Source organism: Ictalurus furcatus, chromosome 7, assembly GCF_023375685.1.
Source record: "Ictalurus furcatus strain D&B chromosome 7, Billie_1.0, whole genome shotgun sequence".
NCBI classification, from domain to species: Eukaryota; Metazoa; Chordata; class Actinopteri; order Siluriformes; family Ictaluridae; genus Ictalurus; species Ictalurus furcatus.
Window position 1 is genome coordinate 23,065,075 of NC_071261.1, and position 22,293 is coordinate 23,087,367.

The following is a 22,293-nucleotide window of genomic DNA, read 5'->3' on the forward strand; positions in this document are numbered from 1 at the left end:
TAAACCTGGGTGTATTGGTTTTTTTTTTCTATATCCACTGTATTTTAGATTTAAATGCAGCTTAACATTTTAAATGATCAACCAGCTTTCCACATTCAACCATTTTTGATAGGAGTAGCAGAATATTGCAGGAGCTGTTAATAGAATGTAAAAGAATAGTATTTGACCAAATTTCTACAGTATCTAAGTTCTGCCCAATTTACTCTTGTTTTAAGAAAGTTAGTACCAATCATATTTCTGAAATTTCAAAAAAATTATTTCCAAGAGTTGCTTAGATTATCAAAAGCCTAACCAAACTGGTTAATATATAAAATGTATTATGTTTTTATGTTGCTTTCTAATACATCAAACATATGTATGCCACAGATTTATGAGCACTGCGTAAAGTGTTTTATTAAATTGCATGCAATTCTTACATATGATCAGGTATATTAGTAGTAACTAGTAGCACTAGTAACGTGCTAAAAAACATGTTGTATGCCATTTTGTGATACCGTCTCCTTTGTTTTCTATTCAGAGATTCGCAAGATGAGGAAGTCACTAAGAAGAAAATTTGATTCCTTTTCCAAGGAAAAGAAAGAAAGAGGTAAAGAAGTAGTTGTGTGTGTGTGTTTGGGGGGGGGGGGGGTGACTTATCTGGCACCTACCAAAACACTTTTGACTCAACCTATTAGTTTCTTTCACCGTTCACAATTTATACTTTTCATCACGCATTAAACTGCATGGGAAGGAGAAATATTTTTTTCAGTTGAATCAAACTTTAAGTGTATGCACATGGACTCCAACAGTCTTCTATCACACCACACATTCCATCCTAATCTCATCACTCCCAAATCTCTCTTAAAAATAAACTATCAAAAATGCCCGTCCCAACAAAGAACCCCAATTTTTTTTTTACAGTCTCTTCTTCTCTTAACCCCTGATAAGGTTGTGAGAAATGAGAAGAGACATTTCTGCTATGAGCATAATGTGCATTTGTACATGTGCACCACCCCTGCGAAATCTCCTATAGGGTTTTGAGACATGCTACTTATCCAGCTTTAGTGCCTTCAGAACATTGAGATTTGGCACGGTTTTCTATGCCACTGAGGGTTTATCGTCTACAATCTGTGCAGCCATGTGTTATGGACACGTTTTATATAAACTATATTCTGCATACTTGATATATGAGTGTATATATATATATATATATATATATATATATATATATATATATATATATATATATATATATATATATATATATGTATATATCAGTGGGTTACTGTAGCTAGTTTGAACATAAATTATATATTTATTAATGGATAGAAATGAAATATGTACTCATGCACTCATTGTTTAGTCCTAACAGTGAAGTTAGGATGTTAGTGAGGATCAATCGAAGTCTAAAGATACTAATGACCTAAGATACTGCCAGAACAAGAAGTCCAGAGGAAATTCTCAACGGTCTCAGCAGTCTCCCTGCTGTCTTTAAGCCACAAGGGAAAAGGGGTTGGAGTACAGTTTTGGATTTAGCGCTTGCCATCCAGTAGTGCGTGGCTGCTCTATTTTTAGTTTTGTAGTCAAGCATCAAGGTTTTAATTCTAAAGGAGGCACATCAGTGAAGTGACGTGAGTGAATTTAGATAGAGAAGTCAAACTGCTGCTTCAGGAACAGTTGAAAGAATCTAAAGTCATATGACAGGAGATTTTCCTGGAACAAGAGAAGATGAGGGAATAAACAAGGCGTCCTTGGAAAGAAAGTGTCGAATCTTCATGCATGGCCAGGTATAGCATTAAAGGCTTGTGCACTAAACGCCTTTTAAGTGTGTTTTTGTTTAAAGATGTGATGAAAACACACTCCAAGGTTTGGATGTGAGTAATTTCTTGCTGCCTTAAGTTTGTTCCTGTCTCCAAAGTAGTTATGCTGATCTAATAAAGATCACAGTGGTGAAGCAGGTAGTGTTGCTGCCTCACAGCTCCACAGTTTGATCCTGAGCTTGGGTTCCTTTCTGTGGTTCTTGTATTTTGCATGTTCTTCCTGTGTTTGCCTGCGTTTCTTCTGGGTTCTCCAGTTTCTTCCAACCACTGAAACATGCCAGAACTGACAACTAGAGGTGTATGTGTGTGTGCATGGTGCTCTGTGATGGACTGGCATACCATCCAGGGTGTATTCCTGCCTCACGATCGTGCCGAGTGTTCTCAGGATTGGCTCCAGATCCACCAAGACTGTGACCAGGATGAAGCAACTACTGATCTAGGATCTGAGATTCTATTTGATCCTTAAAGCATGAGAGTCTCAAATATCCTTGAGTGTTAGATGTTAGATGCCTGAGTCTGTCAGCATCTGTCTGCTGATGTTTCAGGCAACCTGCCATTTCTTATTTGACTACTATCCTCAGTTCCCCATGCTAGATGACAGCAAAATAAGGGAAGGCTGGACAGAGGGATAGCAGGAGTTGGATTGAGGAGGAGGCACAGAGTGTGTTTAAAAGAAGACTTAATCCGCCTATCCTTACAGATTACTGGCAGGTCTCCAGAAGTGGGTCATCGTAGGCTGACCTGCCAAAGTGAGTTCACACCTCAGACATGAGTTTAGATGGACAGAGATCAAAAGAGATAGAGGTCACAGAGAGAGAGAGAGAGAGAGAGAGAGAGAGAGAGAGAGAGAGAGAGTGCTCAGGCTGTGCATCAGGCATGTGAGACAGGTGGCATGCCAACCACAACAGTTGACTTAATCCTACTCCTATGTAGTGCTGCTGATCTTTCAGAGGCTTAAACTTTAATAAAAATAAATAACTAAAAAACAGACATAGTACATAACTAATTCAGGAGATGGCTTTATCATGAATCCAGACGCACTGCCAAACTTTCTGTTGTGGAAAACTTTGCCCAGAATTACAGCAAGCTGAAATTTTATTTAAGAGGCTTACCTACTGATGACACCATGTTAAACACTGACGTACAGTAGGATTGCATCAAAACTTGTTGTTTCCATGACATGTGCCTCGGGCTAAAAGTGCCTCATGCCTTCATTAGAGGATTGTCAGGTTTGGAACCAGAGTTCTCAGTGTCTGTGCCAGGTTTCTATTTGTAGCCAAGTAATACAATCAAGTTTAGTTCTTGTGTCTGTCAACTACAAGGTGTAATAATATTATACTATTACAGTTTCAAACTATAATATTATAATATTTGTTTTTGCGGTATTAAATTGACAAAAGGCTAAATTTATTCAAATAAAGCCGTTATCTGCAATACAATCTTCTGTGTCTTTTCTTTGCTTCACATGAATTCAGTATATTTTTTGTGTGTTCAACTCCATTCTGAGTTCAGTATAGAGTGCACTGTGCTGGCTTAATAAGGAAGCAGAAAGTGTGGGCAGCATATCCGTTGTTGTGCTCAGTAAGGGCATTGTGGGTTGGATGGGATGGACCGAAGACTAGCAGAGCAGTATCTCTGAGCCCAGAGACTGATACAGATGAACCACTTTCCTGTTTGGAAACAGTACAGACGAGATGCACTCTGCCAGTATGATGTGCCAGTGAGTCAGCCAGCATTTCTATGCTGTTGTCTCAGGCATCATTTTCACTTCCTCTGACACTCCAACTCACTCTGGCAGTCCACTGAGCGTTTCAATATTGTGTCACTGTAACACATAGCCATTTAATTATTGTGTGTGATCAGCATTTTGAGATGAGCTCTTTATAAAACCGTGCAACTTTTCAAAGCCACATTCTGGCCTAAATTGCGCTTGATTAACATCTTTCAAAAACTCCCTTTATGTTGAAGGAGCTTGGACTATAAATACACTTTTTCCTATCAGTCAGTTTGAGCACAGAAACAGAAACTGCTCTAAATATGAAAGCATTTTGATTGAAGGACACCGTGAAGCCTTCATTAGTAATAGCTCGAGAAGAATCATTTATATATTTGTACGGTACTATGCTGTCAGTAACTTTTTGTTTTTTCACATAAAATATGTGTTTGTTCATGTTCTTGAATTTAATAAGAATCTGGGTCCAGCTGATCCAGCTACAGCTTGAATGATTATAGTAGCATTTATTCCATCTCAGATTAGATATATAAGACAACACTGAATCAAATTACTGCTGGGGCCAAGAACAGAATGCAAATAAATGGTTTTATAATATTGAAATTCAAGGATCATTGGAATTCTGTTTATTAGCCCTAGATGGAATTTCTCAATCTCAAAACACAATGATGTGAATATTAAAGTATAATAATTATGATAATATGGCATAATAAATCTAGGTGAAACCAGAGAAAACAGAGGAATGTATGACCTTACAACTTGTGTAACAACTGAAATCTAACAATTGTTTTGTCTCTTTTGCCCTCAGAAACAGCCCCCAAGGCGTTTGGGATTCCTCTCTCACAGGTGATCGCTAACGATCGGGCCTATAAACAGCGACAGGATGCTCTGAAGGAGAGCCGCCGGGATTGTCTGGAGTTGGAGGCCAGCGTCATGCACTTCCGTGCTGAAAAACGACAGCAGAATGGAAACCGGCCCCTGGTCAGCACAGCCTCGACCTCAGGCGATGCATCCTCATCGCTTCTGGAGCTCCACAGCAAACCGCTTTCACCAACTTTCCTGGACAACAGCTCTCGCAGCCACAGACGGGTAAGAGGATAGAACAGTGCTCTGAAATGAATTGCTTCCTATTGAATCTGAAGATTCTCAGAGACTTATTCATTTCAGTAAGCACTGGTCACTTATTGGTCACTTATGTGACCAATGTCACCTCACATTCAGTAATGGATGACAGTCACCATGTCTAGAGTTTATTCACTTTCTATACTTATGTACTTTTCTGTATGTTTTTTTGAATATACAGAACTGTCTAGTGTGTTTGGACTGAGAAAAATGAACACATTTATTTGTCCATTGGAGTTGCATTGACCATGTAAATTCCATATGAATGGCCTTCTCTTGTGGTATTCAACACATCAATGGCCATTAAATATGAGCTTGCTGTCAATGGTAAATGTGAATATAGATTAATTTTATTTTTTCTTAGCAATTTACCAACACATCTGAGGGAAATGTTGATGTTCTTGATGATTTTGTCTCATTTCCACTGAGTCAAATGTATAAAAGTATTTTTTTTTTTGTATAAAATATGTACCAAACAGTGAATTGTATGTTCAGTGGTATAAATTTTACCAATTAATGCATCTCTGTGTGGATTGAGCTAAAGCAAATACTGCTATAATCTCAATTTCAAATAGAGAGGTCATACGTTACAGTGTGAGCAGCCATGTTGATATGACATTATATACAGTATTTGAGGATTGAGGATACCTTCCAGACTCCCCGAGTTGGAATTCCATGTTAAGGGGGTGGGTTTTTTTTTTGGTTACAGAGTTTTAAGTAGGTGCAGCATAAGTAACAATTCTCACACTTTTATGGTACGGTGTGCCAATGTTCAAAGCATGAATTCACCAGTTCCATTTGAACGCACCAGTAGAACATTCAAACCACCCAGTGTATGTAGTATATTGGTTAAAAGAAACCCCAATAATAATCAGTGTGGATTGATGGACTATTTGTAACTTGTCCCATCATGCACTATGGAACAGAAGGAGAGAGGCTTGTAGCAGATAATGGACAGAACAAAGATGGCTTCCAGTGAAGGTGCTGGAGAGTTTGTTTGTGGCATCACTTCTTTATCTGTCTCAAAATTGTAATTGTAAATGAAATGTGGGTTAATATAAAATAGAAAATATGTAGTACAGTAAACATTTACCTTTATTCATTTAGCAGATGCTTTTATCCAAAGCGACTTACAAATGAGGAAATAAAAGCAAAGCAATATATCAAGCAGAGAACAATACAAGTCGTGCTACCATGGAAGATGTATAATTGAGTTCTAGAGAAGAGTAGAGGTGTAAGAGCCAGTGTAATTTTTTTTTGTTTGTTTTTTTTTTAAATAATATGGGGTTGGCGTTTTAGGGGTTAGTTAAGTGCTCAGGGAAGAGCTGTCTTTAGCTATTTTTTGAAGATGGTGAGAGATTCTGCGGTCTGGATTGAGGTTGGACGTTCATTCCGCCACTGAGGGACGGTCAGTTTGAAGGTTCTGGAAAGGGATCTTGAGCCACGCTGAGTAGGCACTACTAAGTGTCAGTCGTTGATTGATCACAGATTGCGTGAGGGAACATAAACCTCAGGGAGAGTGTTGAGGTAGGAGGGTGTTGTTCCAGACAAGGTCTTGTACGTGAGCATCAAGGCATTGAAGTTGATACGGGCAGCTACAGGTAGCCAGTGGAGGGAGATTAAGAAGGGTGTGTCATGGGTTTTTTTGGGCTGGTTGAAGACGAGCCATGCTGTTGCATTCTGAATCATCTGAAGGGGTTTGATGGAGCTGACTGGGAGGCCCGAGAGTAGCACGTTGCAGTAGTCCAGTTTTGAGATGACAAGAGTCTGGACTAGTAGCTGTGTAGCCTGTTCAATGAGATAAGATCTGATTTTATTGATGTTGTACAGAATGAACCTACAGGATCGTGCAGTTGTTGAAATGTGGTCTGTGAAGGTCAAGCTGCCATCAAAAGTCACCCCAAGGTTTCTGGCTGTCTGCTCAGTGAGCTAGGTTCAGGTTGTACTAAACAGTATCATGTGCATTTTTATACAGTTATTTAGTTCCAGTATACTAATTTGATTGGTCGAGCAGCATTCCAGGAATGCTTACTCTATATTTCCTATTACCGCATTGAGACGTTTTACTGTGTGTATCACTCCACTCGACTGTACTCATCACATAAAATTCCACTTTCTGATTTGAAAGCAGTTACAGTTATCGACATCATCACTGGCCATGGAACAACAATACTTTTTTCATGAATATAACTTTTGACATAAAATACAGATGAAAATGAAAAGAAAGAAGGGATGCCAATTTCACAGGAAGCACCTTTATATAAAACTGTAAAGTGAGTTTAGTTTTTTGGGATCTATTTCCGTTAGCAACGCAAAAATAAACAAAACCGTTGCCCTTATTGTATCCATACTGTATGTCACTTACTCTATAATAATTTCTTGTTTAAAGGACTGTTGTTTTAATGCAACATCGCACTCGCAATCGCAGCATGGCTGTGATTAGCTGCAGCACTCAGAATGCAGAATCATGCTTAAATAACATATTCTCCATTAAGAATAGAACGATCTGTGTTTGAATGAACAAACCTTTCACGTATGTACCCACTTCTATGTACTAATCTTCTAGACTATACTTGTAAGTATAAAGCCATTCTATACGTTTTGTGATTTACTACTCATCACACTAAGCTGCGTTCAAGAAAAATGAAATGTTTGCGTCCATCACAGTGAACCAGTGGACTAGAACTTAAAGCCTGAAACAGGATTGAGGAATACTGAGGAAATGTCACAATACTTCTCTCCCTTCAAACCTGACCAGGCTTTCAAAACACTGTTTTGGGTGTTTTAGACGACTGGCATCCATCAGAGAAGCAAGAGATTGGAGATAAAATAAACAGACTACAAAAGCAGTTTGCAAAGGATACAGTAAATGAAGGTCTTTAGCATACACTATATGTGACTAGGTGTGAGATCAGTTATATATATCGGTAAACAAGAGCATGCCTGTGTGTAAGCATGCTTGTTTTCTTTGTAATTGTCGCAGTTGGGCTAGTGTAATGCCTAGTGCTGGAGGGTTGGGGTTGGTGCAGAGGTTAAACTGCTAAAACTGTTTAAGTTTTCTCTTACCAGTGTTTGCTTTGTTAAGTCTTGATTATTTAAAGTGGTAGAGAGTCTTCATCTTTTCATCAGAAGAAGGAGAAGGTTGATCCAATAGTTAATCTCTTGTGTAGTTACACATGGGAACTGCAGAAATGCTTTCAGTGCAGATGTATATTTTCAGGAACAATACGCAGGGGGGCAGTTGAAATACAGCCGAATAATGTGATCGATGGAACATTAATCTAACCACTAATCACTATTTGACTTGTATTATTTCTAAAACACATACCATAACCTAACTACGATATTGTTATCCTGACTCCAACTGCAGTTTTAATTAACTTTCGGGTGCTGAAACTTATTGAGGATGAATACAAGGCTGGCTGTGGCACTGGTACCTGAAAATGTATGCCACTTATATCCTTTTATACCTCAGCAATTTGCCAACAGTTTATTATTATTATTATTATTATTTACTAAAGAATGACATCATACTTTTTTTTCCAGTTAAAGTTATGCTTTATGTTGTGGAAAATGTTGTGTATGAAATAAGACACTTCCATTAAAACAGTTATAAGCAGTTGTTCCCTCACCAGGCTTAAAGTTAAAAAGACAAGAAACTGTCACTTTACAGACAAACTGCAGAGTCCGAACTCATAAAGTCTTCGCCGTGTCAGAGAACCTAAAGTTGACAGCTTTTCCTTCTGACTGTTACAGAGTACTAACACTGGAGACTTCTTCCAAATACTCTGAATAAACCTCTTCTCACAGAAAAAAATATGTTCATGTGGAGCGTCTGCCATAAAAGTTCCCTGTGAATGAGCTGTCTGTATAAAAACAAGAACTTATTAAGTGCATTCATATAAACTTGTGAATTGCCTTGCAGACATAACTACTGTCAGAGCTGATGTTATAGAAAATAAATGAAAGCCTTTTGGCCAATCAGATTCAAAACAGTGCTGCAGCATAAAACAAAATAAAATTCAGTCTATTGATTCCATTATATATCACTGCGAATCAGTGTGAGAAATGCAGGCAATGGATAGTCGGTAGTTTTACGTGGTTAAAATAGCTCCGGTTCCTGTGTGGTGCCCCTGGCTCAGTGGGAATGGAGACTGCCTTGATCTGCGTGGCTTCTGCACAGCGTGAATGTCCAAGATCCATATCTGCCTTTCCACTGAGCCGAATTACACAAGCCCAGCCCTGTGAGCTAGAGGTGGGAAAGAGAGAATGATGCACTAGTGATGAGTTACTGGATGGCTGATGCAATAACTCAAGAGCCCTTCTGAAGATTTTCCATTGCCTTTTCACTCAGACAGCCACTTATGGAGTGTTAACATTGTTATGTACTGCAAAAATAGAGTGAAAATATTTTGGCCATGAAGCTGCTGCAAGAATTTACAATAAAAAACACTTTAACACAAACTCACAAATATGATCAATGTGTCACTGTCAGAATTGTTTTTTGCACACACACACACAAAAACATTTCAGCTCTCCCCTTTGCGCAATATTTGTGTTCTTATTATTTGCAGTGTGATAGATTATATAGTAACCACTTCTATTCCATAGCAAATGTGCGTTATCTGTTAGGAAATGTGTGTTTTCGGTGTTAGCAAATGTTACCCGAGTTATCTGTACTTGTCTTTGTTATTTCATTGTATTATGAGTCAAATTCCGCTGAGCCAAATTCGACCAAGTCAAATTCTCATTATACACTATAGTGCACTTGGCCACTAATGCACAATTCTGGGTCTGAGTCTGATTCAGATTCTGAAAAGATCATCTGAGGAGAAAAGAAACAGTATTCGCTCTGTAGCTCAGTTTTTGACACATTAAACTGAGAATGGGAATGAAGGATCTGACTTAATGACTCAATAATAAACTGCTGAACAAATCTTAAACAGTAGAGAGAATTTCACTCTGTTTTACATTAACTCTGTATATAATTTCTCATTCTTACCACACAAATGAGAAACAGTTGGATGACATCAGCTGAAATTTCACGTGCATCTCTCTCTCTCTCTCTCTCTCTCTCTCTCTCTCTCTCTCTCTCTCTCTCTCTATCTCTCAGTTGCCATGTTTTTTTCCCTCTCTGCATGCCTTTAACTTTCGGGGGAAAAGTCAAAACAAAATGAACTCTTCCAAATTTGTTCTTATTTCTCCCTTGCTGTCTATCTCCAGGGAGGATTGTCCGTGGACTCCATCTCAGACTTGGTGGAAAGTCAGTCCAGGCTTCTGGAGGCACTGCAGCTCTCTCATCCTAATGAATTGGACATCAAGAAGACGCCAGCGGGCCGCACACAGACCAAACTGAGCCTGAACCCCATTTACAGACAGGTGCCACGTGTCATGGAGCGCTGCTGCCAGCACATACACACATACGGTGAGCACTGCAGGATAGGGACAGGCTCTCAGTCATCAGGACTGAACCCATACACCTACTACATACTGAAATCAATGTTCTACAGCACATATTGAGCAGCAGGCTCCTTCTGCCCCTGTGCAGAAGGGAACATTTTTGTGAGTCTTTCCTCCCAGCTAGCATCAGACTGTACAATTCTGTCCTCAGCTCATCTGTTTAGTCCACTTGGTAGTTCATCCCTGTATAGTTTACTGCACTTTATTCAGTTCCATGCTGCACAATGACATTTTCTGCACTTTGGTTTGAAATTCTAGGATACGTTGAACATACATTTATAGCCTTTATAGCCTTATACATACTCATGTACTGTACATATATTATTTTCCCCTTACAGTTTATACACTTTTATACATCTGAATGGTATTTTAAAAATAAATAATTTTAACTCATGTGGTAATACCCTTTTGGTACTATAGTGTCTTTCTTATATTAGACAATAATGTCTCTTGCCTGCTGCTGGAACGCTGGAATTTCCCAATTGTTATGAATAAAGATTTATGTTATTTTTATCTTATATAAACAGACTTGAGGGCTTGTTTAAAGGTGTGGTCAGTGCTCTTTGAAGTCAGAACACGTTTTGCAAGTTATCCTCATATTCGGACGCTGTTATAAGATAGCTACTTAAAGATAAAACTTAGGTTTACGGAAAATAGGAGCAGAAACAAAAGCTGTGGATCAACAAATCTTTTGCATTTTAATCATGTTGCCTGTCAATTCATAAAGGGCCTCCTCCTGTGCAAGCATTCAGGCTTTCTATTAGAGCTGGATGATATCTAAAAAATAATTATCACAATATTTCCTTATTAAAATATTGTGATTATCATCTATGTTTACATCTCCCCAGATGTAAACATGGAGGATGCTAGGTTGGTTTATAAGAAAGGCAATATCGGCCGTTTGGCAGTAACTGGTTTTAAACCAAATGAAAGAGGAGAACCGGAGGATCCAAGCAAAGTTTTTTTTTTGTAGGCTATTATTAATATCTCTATTAAATCTTTTCCCCCATGCATCATGGGTGATTACCTCCTGTCAATCATTATCAGTATTTGATTATATCACCCCATTGCCAAGGCCTCCTTTCTTTGTGGCTTTGGAGGGAACATTAAAGGGAGAAGCTGTATTTGTCTGAATTTTGAGTTCTGGCTCGCTTCAGCCAACTTCCACCAATATCAGGCAGTGGTGGTTCAGTGGTTAAGGCTTTGGGCTACAAGTTTCTGCACCACCTCGACTGCCACTGAAGGTCCTTGAGTGAGCCCCTTACCCCATAACTTCTCAGTTATCCTGTTTAATTTGTCACTTTGGATAATCAATACATCATTCAAATAAAATCGCTGTAAAATAGCTGACTGCACACTTAATTTATTTAATGGGATTTCTAATTATCTTACCTGCGTATTTTTACAACTGTAAACTTCACATATCCAATTTTTATCTTAGATGTAATTAACTAGTGATATATTGCTAAGCTCTTCATTTTGATTTCTTCTTTGCTCTCCAGGGTTGCAGACGGTGGGGATTTTCCGAGTAGGAAGCTCCAAAAAGAGAGTCCGTCAAGTGAGTCTCAGCTCATACTACCCCCTAGTGTCAGTTTAGGCTAAAGCCTGCAGCCTCCTTTTCAACCATAACACTCAAGCCATCAGATACCTTTGCTATATGTGTTTTATAATTACTTGGAGTTTATCTATACAGTGTCGTCCACTTCTATTGGCACCCTTGGTAAATATGAGCAAAGAAGGCTGTTTTTTATTGTTTACCCTTTTGATCTTTTGTTTTTAAAAAAAATCACAAAAATACTCTGCTCTCATGAGTAATAAAACACAGGTTTATCAAAAAACATATTTTTGTTAAATATAGGTGTGCAAGAATTATTGGAACCCCTATAAATTCATATGAGAAAAATATATGTGAAGTATATTCCCATTGATATTATTTTTATTTTTTAGTACACCTGGGTGACTAGGAACAGGACATTGTTCAAACATAACTTCCTGTTTCACAGGGGTATAAATATGAGGTAACACATAGGCCAAATTCCCTTAATCATTTATGGGTAAAACCAAGGAATATAGCTGTGATGTACAACAAAAGGTTGTTGAGCTTCACAAAATGGCAAGCAGCTATAAGAAAATAGCACAAGCATTGAAAATGCCCATTTCCACCATCAGGGCAATAATTAAGAAGATCCAGTCAACTGGAAATGTTAGGAATCAACCTGGAATTGGACATGTGCCTATATTGTCTCAACGCACATGGTTAGAGGATGGTTCGAGTGGCCAAAAAATCTCAAAGGATCACAGCTGGTGAATTGCTGGTGAGTTAGTTGCATCTTGTGGTCAGAAAGTCTCCAAAACTACAATCTGAAGTCACCTACTTCACCACAAGTTGTTTGGAAGGATTTCAAGAATTAAGCCTCTACTCTCATCCAAAAACAAACTCAAGCGTCTTCAGTTTGTCAGACACTTCTGGAACTTCAAATGGGATCGGGTTCTATGGTCAGATGAAACCAAAATAGAGCTTTTTGGCAATAAACACCAGAGGTGGTTTTGGCACACAGAGAGGTAGCCATATGGAAAAGTACCTCATGCCCACGGTTAAATATGGTGCTGGCTCTTTAATGTTTTGGGGCTGTTTTTCTGCCAGAAGACCTGGACATTTTGTTAGGATACATGGTATCATGGACTATCAATTATATCAACAGACATTAAATGAAAACCTGACTGACTCTGCCAGAAAGCTTAAAATAGGCCGTGGTTGGATCTTCCAGCAGGACAATGATCCAAAACATACATCAAAATCAACACAAAAATGGTTTACTGACCACAAAATCAAGATCCTGCCATGGCCAGCCCAGTCCCCTGACTTGAAACCTGTGTTTTGTTTGCAATTGTTTGATATCCATGAGAGCAGATTATTTTTTTGAGTGTTTTTAACAAAAGATCAAAGGGTTAAACAATAAAGACAATATTTTCACAGCCTTCTTTGCTCATATTTTTCAAGGGTGCCAATATTAGTGGAGGGCACTGTATATACAATGTATTTTGTATATTCAGTGTGTGTAGTTTCTCCCTTGGTGTATTTCCTTAGAGGCAGTTCACAGTAAATGTGTGTTTATTTAAAGCATTTAAAGCATTTAACAGATGCCCTTGTCTTGCTAAAAGAAGTGCTTTGTAGTCTCTATTAAAATCATATGCTCATTCTAATAGAAAAAAGGTCAGGGTCTCAGAAGGGTATAGAATAATAATTATATATATAGTATACAGTCATGTGAAAAAGTAAGTATGCCCCATGGAAATTGTTGTTGTGTGTTTTTTTTTTTTTTAAACATATTTGGATGAGCAAACATTTGATCCTCTTTGAAACAGTGCCTATTAATAAAGTTGATACACTCTATCAAATGTCACATAAACCTTACATTTTGTAGTAATTTTCACAATTTAAATGAACAAAAAACACATCAGTCATATGGAAAACATAAGTATACCCCTACATTTATTACACCTTCAAATCCATAAAATTTGACTCAGGTGTTCATGATTGGGTGTCAGTGATTAGAACCTGTTTAGGGAGTGCAGGTGGAACCTGTCTTATTTATACCCCTCTCATATCTAGTGTCTGGTGTTCCCTTTGTTATTGAGGTGTTTAGTGTCATCATGCCAAGATCTAGAGTTCTATAAGGCCTTCAGAAAAAGATTAATTTCATCACAGGATCTGCTAGTAAGTCTTGCAACTGTTGGTGTCAAAGTGCATGCTTTACACTCAGAAAGAGATTGCACAAATTGGACCTGCATGGGAGGCGAGCCAGGAAAAAGCCTTTGCAAGACTACAGTTTGCCAATAAGCATATAGGCAAAGTCCAGGCCATTTGGATTAATGTGCTCTGGACAGACAAATCAAAGATAGAGTTGTTTGGTCACAGTAACAGCAGACATGTTTGGCACAGACTAAAGACAGCTTTTCAGGAGAAGCACCTCATACCAACTGTGAAGCATGGTAGTGGAAATGTTATGGTTTGGGGTTGCTTTGCTTCCTCAGGGACTGGACAGCTTGCATTCATTGATTCAACTACGAATTCTGCATCATATGAAAGAGTGCTTGAAGATAATGTGAAGCCATCTGTCCCGAAAGTTGAAGTTAAATCGAAAGTGGACCTTTCAGCAGGATAATGATCCTAACCACACTAGCAAATCCACCAAGGAATGGCTCAAAAGGTTGACATGGAGGGTTAGTCAAAGCCCGGAGTTGAATCCCATTGAAATGTTGTGGGGGGATTTTGCATGGAAAAGTGGTCAAAATTTCCAGCAAGCCAGGTGGACAATTATGCAAAACACCTACAAGAAGTTATTTCTGATTCCGAGAGTGTACTTACTTTTTCCACAGAAGAATATCACATCTATTGATATTTCTGTGGAATAAATGATTGAAAAAGCTAATTTTCCTTCCTTCCTTTCCAAGTATATCACCTTTATTAAGAGGCTCTGTTTCAAAGATGATCAAATGTTTGCTTGTCCAAACATGTCAAAATAGCCAACAATTTTTATGGGGTGCACTTATTTTTTCACATGACTGTATATGGTGGTCTGTATGGTTTATTGTTCATTTGTATGTGGTTTGTATGTGTTTGTTCTCAGCTGCGTGAAGACTTTGACAGTGGAACAGATGTTGTATTGGATGATGAACACAGTGTTCATGATGTGGCAGCACTATTAAAGGAGTTCCTGAGGGACATGCCTGACCCTCTGCTGCCCAGAGAGCTCTACTGCGCCTTTCTGCATGCTAACAGTACGAACAGTACACACACACACACACACACACACACACACACACACACACACACACACACGTGGATCTGCACTCAGTTATGTGTGCATATATATAAACTTTGCATATACATGCACATGTTACAGATTTGTGGGGCGCTGACCAGTTGACATACCTGCAGCAGCTCTTGTACCTGTTGCCTCCGTGTAACTGTGACACTCTGCTGAGGCTGCTGAGTTTATTACACACAGTTCAGGAGCACGCTCATGACTCCGTCGGCCCTGACCAGCAAGAGGTAGCTCTCTCTCTCTCTCTCTCTCTCTCTCTCTCAGGCTCTGTCTGCTCTTCAACACCTTGATCTCTGTAGTTCTGCAACCATCATGTAGGAAATTCCAGCATTATGGATATAACATTTGAACAGTTCCTTACTGCCTGCACAACTCCACATTAAATGTCATGTGATCTTTCAGTAAAGTGCTCATATCCATATTACAGATCTGTAGCAGTTTATCAGTGTTATCAGAACGTGACATCACACGTTTTAGGAGGCCATATGTTCGACAAACTGAGAACTTTAAAGACCTTTTTTTGGGCCTTTTTGTTTCCATTATTTTCTTATGAAGGCTTAAGAATCACACTTCCCATTGTTTCCATCTCTATAAAACCCCAGACAGTGGAAAGTAATAATAAATCAGTGCAGTTTTACATTTCGTTGCTGTGCAGTTCACCATCTTTTCTCTCTTCTTACTTGTGTCCTGTTCAGATGCTGGGTAATAAGATGACAGCAGGTAACCTGGCCGTGATTTTTGGGCCCAACCTCCTGCAGAAGGAGAAAGGATCAGATAAAGACCTGAAACCTGAGGCAATGGGCATCGAGGACAGTGCTGCCATCATCTCAGTTACCCTGCTCTTTATACAGCATTACAAATATCTCTTCACGGTGAGAGCGAGAGACTCCTAAAGAGAGATGAGTGTTGTAGCAGCCTGCTACTGTCTCAGTAATATTAGACGTAATAATCATATAAAGTTAGAAACTGATTCCTAGACAGTATTCTCATGTGTCGGCTGGCTGTAGGTTTCAGCAGAGCTCCAGCAGGAGGTGCTTATGAGTCTCATTCAGACTGATCCAGACGTCATTGACTACCTGCTACGCAGGAAACTCAGGTGAAAGAATAAGATGGGATGAAGCTCTTTATTGATCCTCTGAAATTCTTGTTTTTACCTTTTTTTCTGACAATTTCTTTAAAGACATAGCTAAATTTCCTCTGACAAAATCAAACAGGTCATGTATTGAATCTTGTAAATAAATGATGTTTTGGTAATATTTTGTGTTTATAATCTGAATACACTGTTGTCTTACCGTGTGACAATGGCAGCAGTGTGACAGTGGAGCCAGATCTGGGACTACGCAGGGACACTCAGACGTCTCTGGACTCAGTGGGTCAGTCCAGTGATGACATGTCACCTATCGAGCCTCTGTCCCCCTTGTTCATAGACTCAGCTGGGGGAAGCAGTCTGAGCAGCGAGGTTTTTTTCAACGCATTACGTCTCAGCACCAACAGCAAACGTGAGTCTCACTGCTGGCTCCAGGATTAAACTGGACAGCTCGTACAGGAGTCTTTTTGTGTGATTTTCGTGGCCAAAAATGCTGATTTTGCTGCGGCTTTTATCAAAATGTGTGATTTTTGTGGAAATCTACTAGAATTGATGAAATTGCAATCGCATGAAATTGTCTTGCACGGATTTTTGCATTGAGGTTTGTGGGTAAATGAGACCGTTTAACTGTACTCATGTTCGACGCACATGAATCGAAGAGAGCTTTGGCTGAATGCGTGTTGTGATCATGTCACACCTTAGCCCAAATCTGTCATTTTGAAAAATTTGCAAGCTCCTCGGAATATTGCAGTTTGCTTGATTTTGCGTTCATTTCTGCAACCGCAAAATCTTGGAGGGACTGATTAGTCCCATTTCTACTGGCTGCTGATGGGAAATGCTCGATTTTCAGCCTTGTAATGCTATCATTTGTTTGGCTATCTTCAGTTGTCATTGATTCATTTATCTTCAGTAACCACTCTATCCTGGTCAGAGTTGTGGTGGATCTGGAGCCCATCCCATTAAACATTTTAATAGTTTTATTATCGTAATTAGAGTGAGTCAAGCACATATAGTTCCATGTTAGAAAGGTTGTTTTTAGTTTGATTCCATTTTAAGAATAAATATATTTAATGCTAATTTTGACCAAAAATGAATAAATGCTAAGTGCTTGTGTGTGTATGTGTGTATTGGTTTAGGCTCTTCAGATGACTCACCCAAGTCCATAGCAAAGATGCGACAGTTCCATTCCCATCACAACCTGTTGAGTCTTGTCCAACCCTCCACCCAGCTCCAACTTGATGAGCGAGAGCTGCAGAGAGGCAAGGGGCTGCCCAATCCAGTCGAGGGTCTACAGTACAGTCTCCAGCCACAGGAAGACACCTCCCAGCCCCAGAGCTTGAAAGAAAGGAGTGTGTGGGTGCGACAGGGCTCCAACACCTCCTCCACCTCAGAAGACAGCAAGCAGCCAAGCAACTTCTGGGACTTTTTCACTGGCAAGGTGTCGGGCTCAGAGACTGTAGTATGACCCCTATATGGGCTAATGTAGTATACATAGTCTATGTGGACTCCTTCACCTGCTTCCTAGAGACTGAAATACTCCCCTAATGCAGAAACCCACCTTATAGTAGAATACCTTGCTGATATTTTATATATTTTTGTAATCCTCGCTAATCCTCCTGCTCCCTTTTTTTAAGTTCCCATGCAGTGCATGTTCAAATAAGGCTATGTTATAAAGTCCAGGAGAGAAATGAAGGCACTGTTTACCAGAAATATATAAACCTAAAAAGAAACGATTACATGTAGAAAGTGTCAAAATGAATGTGACCACAGAGCTCTAAAAAGAGGAATTTCACTGCAATGTTTGCTACGTAAGGGCCGTTACTGCAGAGATTCTTATTAGAGTATATAGTACATAGTATAGTATATAGTATATAGTACATTATAGTAAAGGCTATTCATTATTCACATACGAGGAGTATATTTTACATACAAGAATTCAAGCATTCATTCTGTGAACATTATTTTTTCTAAATGTCCATAATGAAATAACTCCCACAGAGCTGGTTTCTCAAAGGAACCTCAAGTGCCAAGACCATTTCACATCACACAACCTTCTAATACCTGCTCCCAATTTTCACACTACGTGAGCTGCGATTCCCAAATCCCTCATCTCAGACTCAACCATTTTGGGCTAAGAAGTCTGACCTAGTTCATTAATAGCTTAGATTGAGATTTAGCTAATGAATTAACTATTATAGATTAGGAATTTTTGGCAAAAAAACAACAGTAATTACACAAGTTAGAAAAGGCTATAAATAAATATAGAAATAAATATATGTAACAAAGAAGAAACACTTTACATTAAGGTTCCATTATTTAAAGCACGAGTTAATGTGTTAACAAAGCCTATAACACATGCACTAATTTATCCAAATGTTAAGTAAATTATTGCATCTGTATTAACCAGTGTTTGTTGCAGCTATGAATTAAATTAATTCCACAATTCAAATAGGAACTAATGAGTAAATACCTAATGACTTACAAATGAATGGCTTCATTAATATGTTATTTTTAACTGTCAGAGGTTTTAACAGTGTGGCTGAATATTGGAGTTCTGTTCATTTTTAACTAATTTAATCTGCCTTTTTTACGTAAACTTATTGGTATTCGTGGATGGAATACATTTGTGTGGTTACCCGGGAAAACCCTTCACTCTCCTAAGCTATTGGAACAGCAAGGCCAATTCTTTTGTTTTTGCTATACACCGAAGACATTTGGGTTTGAGATCAAAAGAGATGATAGAGCACAATTTCAGCTTTCATTTCCTCATATTTATGTAGCTGTGATAACCAAACTTAGAACATGGTTGGGTTTCTCCCTTCGATCTCCTCTTCAGGAGGTGAAATGCATGCTCAACTGGGTTAAGGTTTGGTGATTGACTTGGCCTGTCTAAAACATTCAACTTTTTTCTCCTAGTGAAATTGTTTGTTGAGTTGGCAGTGTGATTTGGGTCATTGTCTTGCTGCATGATAAAGTTCCTCCCAATTAAATTGAATGCATTTCTCTGTAAATTAGTAGACAGAATGTTTCTGCAGACTTCTGAATTCATTCTGCTGCTACCATCATGAGTTACATTATCAATACAGAATAGTGAGCCAGTTCCAGAAGCAGCCATGCAAGCCCAAGCCCTGACACTACCTCCACCATGCTTGATTGATGAGCTTGTGTGCTTTGGATCATTTAGGTCCTTTCTTTCTCCACACTTTGGCCTTTCCATCACTTTGGTAGAGGTTAATCTTGGTTCCAGAACTTTTGCTTTACATCTTGTGGTTTGGTCTCTATATTTCTGCACTTGAAGTCTTCTTCAAACAGTGGATTGTGATACCTTCACCCCTGCCCTGCATGTGGAATTTGTTGGTGATGTCACTGACTATTGTTTTTGGGTTCTTCTTCATAGCTCTCACAATGTTTGTCATCAACTGCTGCTGTTTTCCTTGGTCGACCTGTTCCATGTCTGGTTGTTAGTACACCAGTGATTTCTTTTCTTTTTTTCCTGAACATTACAAATTGTTGTATTGGCTATACCCAGTGCTTGTGGAATGGTTCTGATTGATTTCCCCTCTTTTTACAGCTTCAAAATGGCTTGATTTTCTCCCAAAGACAGCTCTCTGGTCTTCATGGTGGTTTGTTAATCCTTTTTAACATACAAACCCCAGGGCTCAAACCAAGAGTGCACATTCAGAGCTATTACCTGTTTAAACAAGCGATCGAACAGGGCACACCTGGGCAACAAGAAACACCTATCAGTGACATTTTTCCAATATTTTTAGTCACTTGAAAATGGGTGGGTTCAAATGAAAGGTGTCATGTTCAAAGTTGTTTAACACATCTAGTTGTAAATATCAGGAAGTGAAAGCTGAAATTCTGATATTCATCTTTTGATCTCAAACCCAGAAGCCTTCAGTGTATAGCAAAAACAAAAGAATTGACCTTGTTGTTCCAATACTTTCAGAACTTACTGTTTCTCTCCGCTCACAACCAGAAGTAAAGTTATAGCACTTTAACCTTCTAGCACTCTGTTTACCCCTGTAAGCAAAAAGAGAGAAAACTGCATTTAAAGATATTCCAACTAAGGACACTGAAGCATCACAGACATTTGGGGATATTTATGGTATTTTAAGGTTGAGTTGTCAAAATGGCTTATAGACAGAAAATCCAGATTTCAGCCAAAAACCTGTTTTTTTTTTTCTGCCAGAATTCAGATGGGTTTTTCGAGACTGCCACAAATATTAATTACGGCATGCTTTCAATTGAAAGGGGGGCGGGGAGGGGGGCTTATTGAGGGCAGCTGTAGCCCAGGTGGTAGAGCAGGTTGTCCACTAATTGCAGGGTTGGCGATTTGATCCCCAGCCCCTCCACATGCCAAAGTGTCCTTGGGTAAGACAACGAACCCCAAGTTGCTCCCGATGGCAGTATAGCACCTTAAGTGTGTGTGTGTGAATGGGAGAATGTGAAACAGTGTAAAATGCTTTGTAGAACTGGTTAACATGTGCCATACAAAGCACAGTCCATTCAAATAAAAATTTTAACATTTTCACATGAATGAAATGTTCACTGGTTTGATAACATTACTCATATTACAATAATGCTGAAATAATACTATAAATGAACTCAGTTAATGGAACCTGTATGTAAATCTACCAAAGCTGTGAAGAAATTCCATTTGAGCGTGAGAAATGTTAAAGCTGACTCTACATCAGTGCAGATATTTATATATAGAATATTCACAGGTTTAACGGAAGAGCGCATTTGGACTGCATTTAATCTGAGAACCATAATTTGCAGACTTGAAATGGAATTAATACCAGTATGCCTTTGCAGTTTACTTTTTCCTGCTCTAACTTTGAAAGTAACGTTTTTATTATCCCATGGCTGCATTTCAGTGCATTTCAAGTTTCCTCCTCATTTCAGAAACTCTGTGGTCTTCTGGCCAAGGCAGCTGCTTTTATCTCCTTCAGAGATTGAGATTTGTGTACCGATATTCACACTGCTTTCGAATAAAAGTATAATCTTAATTTTTGTCCAGTGATTGTTTTTGTTGTTGTTTTTTGTTTTTTTTTTAAAAAAAAATATGAATCAGATGACCAAAAAGATGCTGTTGCATTGTTTCCTTACAGATGATCCAGAAGACCTTCTCTCCTAAACTTCTTCAGCGACCAGACTCAACGTGCAAAAAGTTCAGCGGGAAACAATGGCAAGGTGAACTTTTTTTAGAGATCATATAAGCATTTTTCTACCATTCACAGTTTTTTTTCTTTTTCCTTTTTTACTTTGGGAGAATTATTATTTTGTCCAAGTGGAGTGGCACGGGCAGCAGAGATGAACACAGATGGCGTAGTAGCACACACTGAACCACAAGGAGGGAACCATTACCAAAAATCTCTCTGATGGGTGAAAAGAGAATGTATGGACGCGGCCCAAGCCACAGTGCATAATCCTATAAAAACTGTCTAATTATACACAAAATAAAACTGTTAAAACATCTGATGGAACAACATACTGTACTGACACTACATCAATAAATATAATCCGTTATAAGCAATGCAAACATGGCTAATGGACTTTTTTCAAACTGTTTCTTATGCACCAATACAATACTCACACCTAAAAGTAGTTGATGTCTCTTTTTCTTTCCTTTTATTGGGAACCAACACCATCATTCATTTAGTCCATACACTTCATATTTCAGTCTATAACCTTCTTCTTTTTTTTTTTTTTTTTCTTACAATCTGTACATTGTCAAAAGTGCAACATTGACAGGCAGTGGTTTGGAGGGGGTGAGCGGTCACATGACTCACAGAGCTCCTGTGCTACATTACACAGGCTTGCAAGTAACATTAACAAACTGGCTTTTAATGCAAAATCTAATCAACATTCATTTACTATGATCAGTGCTTAGATGTGTCATTAAACAAAACAATCATTGGGATGCAGCTTACAGCATTTCAGAAAAGAATTTTTCTAAACCATACATTTGTGTAGCAACAATGTGGGTTCAAGTCCACGGCACCAGTGGCATTCCATATGAAAGAATAATTAGCAAAACATATATGAAAATATAAACCTAGAATTTTATATAAATTATGAAGTAGACCCAAAAAAAAAAAAAAAAAAAAAAAAAAAAAAAAAAAAAAAAAACACTTTCAGCTTCATCCTTGTTCCATTCCTCTGTTTACTTAAATTGGAGATATAAAATATCCATTTACTGCACTCGCAGTTTTAACATTAATAGTTCAATTAAGGCTGCTATAAAAGAAGTATAAA

The 22,293-nt window shown here is 38.6% G+C and overlaps 1 protein-coding gene across 3 annotated transcripts in view; it reads left to right on the forward strand.

The window, feature by feature from the left end:
- Window positions 1-22,176, forward strand: part of arhgap36 (Rho GTPase activating protein 36) — a 43,997-nt gene extending 21,821 nt beyond the window's left edge. For 2 of the 3 annotated variants that reach the window (XM_053629308.1, XM_053629310.1), the window contains exons 3-13: window positions 518-586; window positions 4,340-4,620; window positions 9,877-10,078; window positions 11,616-11,671; window positions 14,745-14,895; window positions 15,021-15,169; window positions 15,638-15,814; window positions 15,950-16,038; window positions 16,251-16,441; window positions 17,166-17,467; window positions 21,147-22,176. In XM_053629308.1, coding sequence (XP_053485283.1) covers window positions 518-586; window positions 4,340-4,620; window positions 9,877-10,078; window positions 11,616-11,671; window positions 14,745-14,895; window positions 15,021-15,169; window positions 15,638-15,814; window positions 15,950-16,038; window positions 16,251-16,441; window positions 17,166-17,467; window positions 21,147-21,254 — 1,775 coding nt within the window. In that variant the 3' untranslated portion in view covers window positions 21,255-22,176. The remainder of the gene's footprint in view (window positions 1-517; window positions 587-4,339; window positions 4,621-9,876; window positions 10,079-11,615; window positions 11,672-14,744; window positions 14,896-15,020; window positions 15,170-15,637; window positions 15,815-15,949; window positions 16,039-16,250; window positions 16,442-17,165; window positions 17,468-21,146) is intronic. The other variant, XM_053629309.1, reaches the window with a different exon arrangement.
- The last annotated feature ends 117 nt before the right edge of the window (window positions 22,177-22,293 follow it).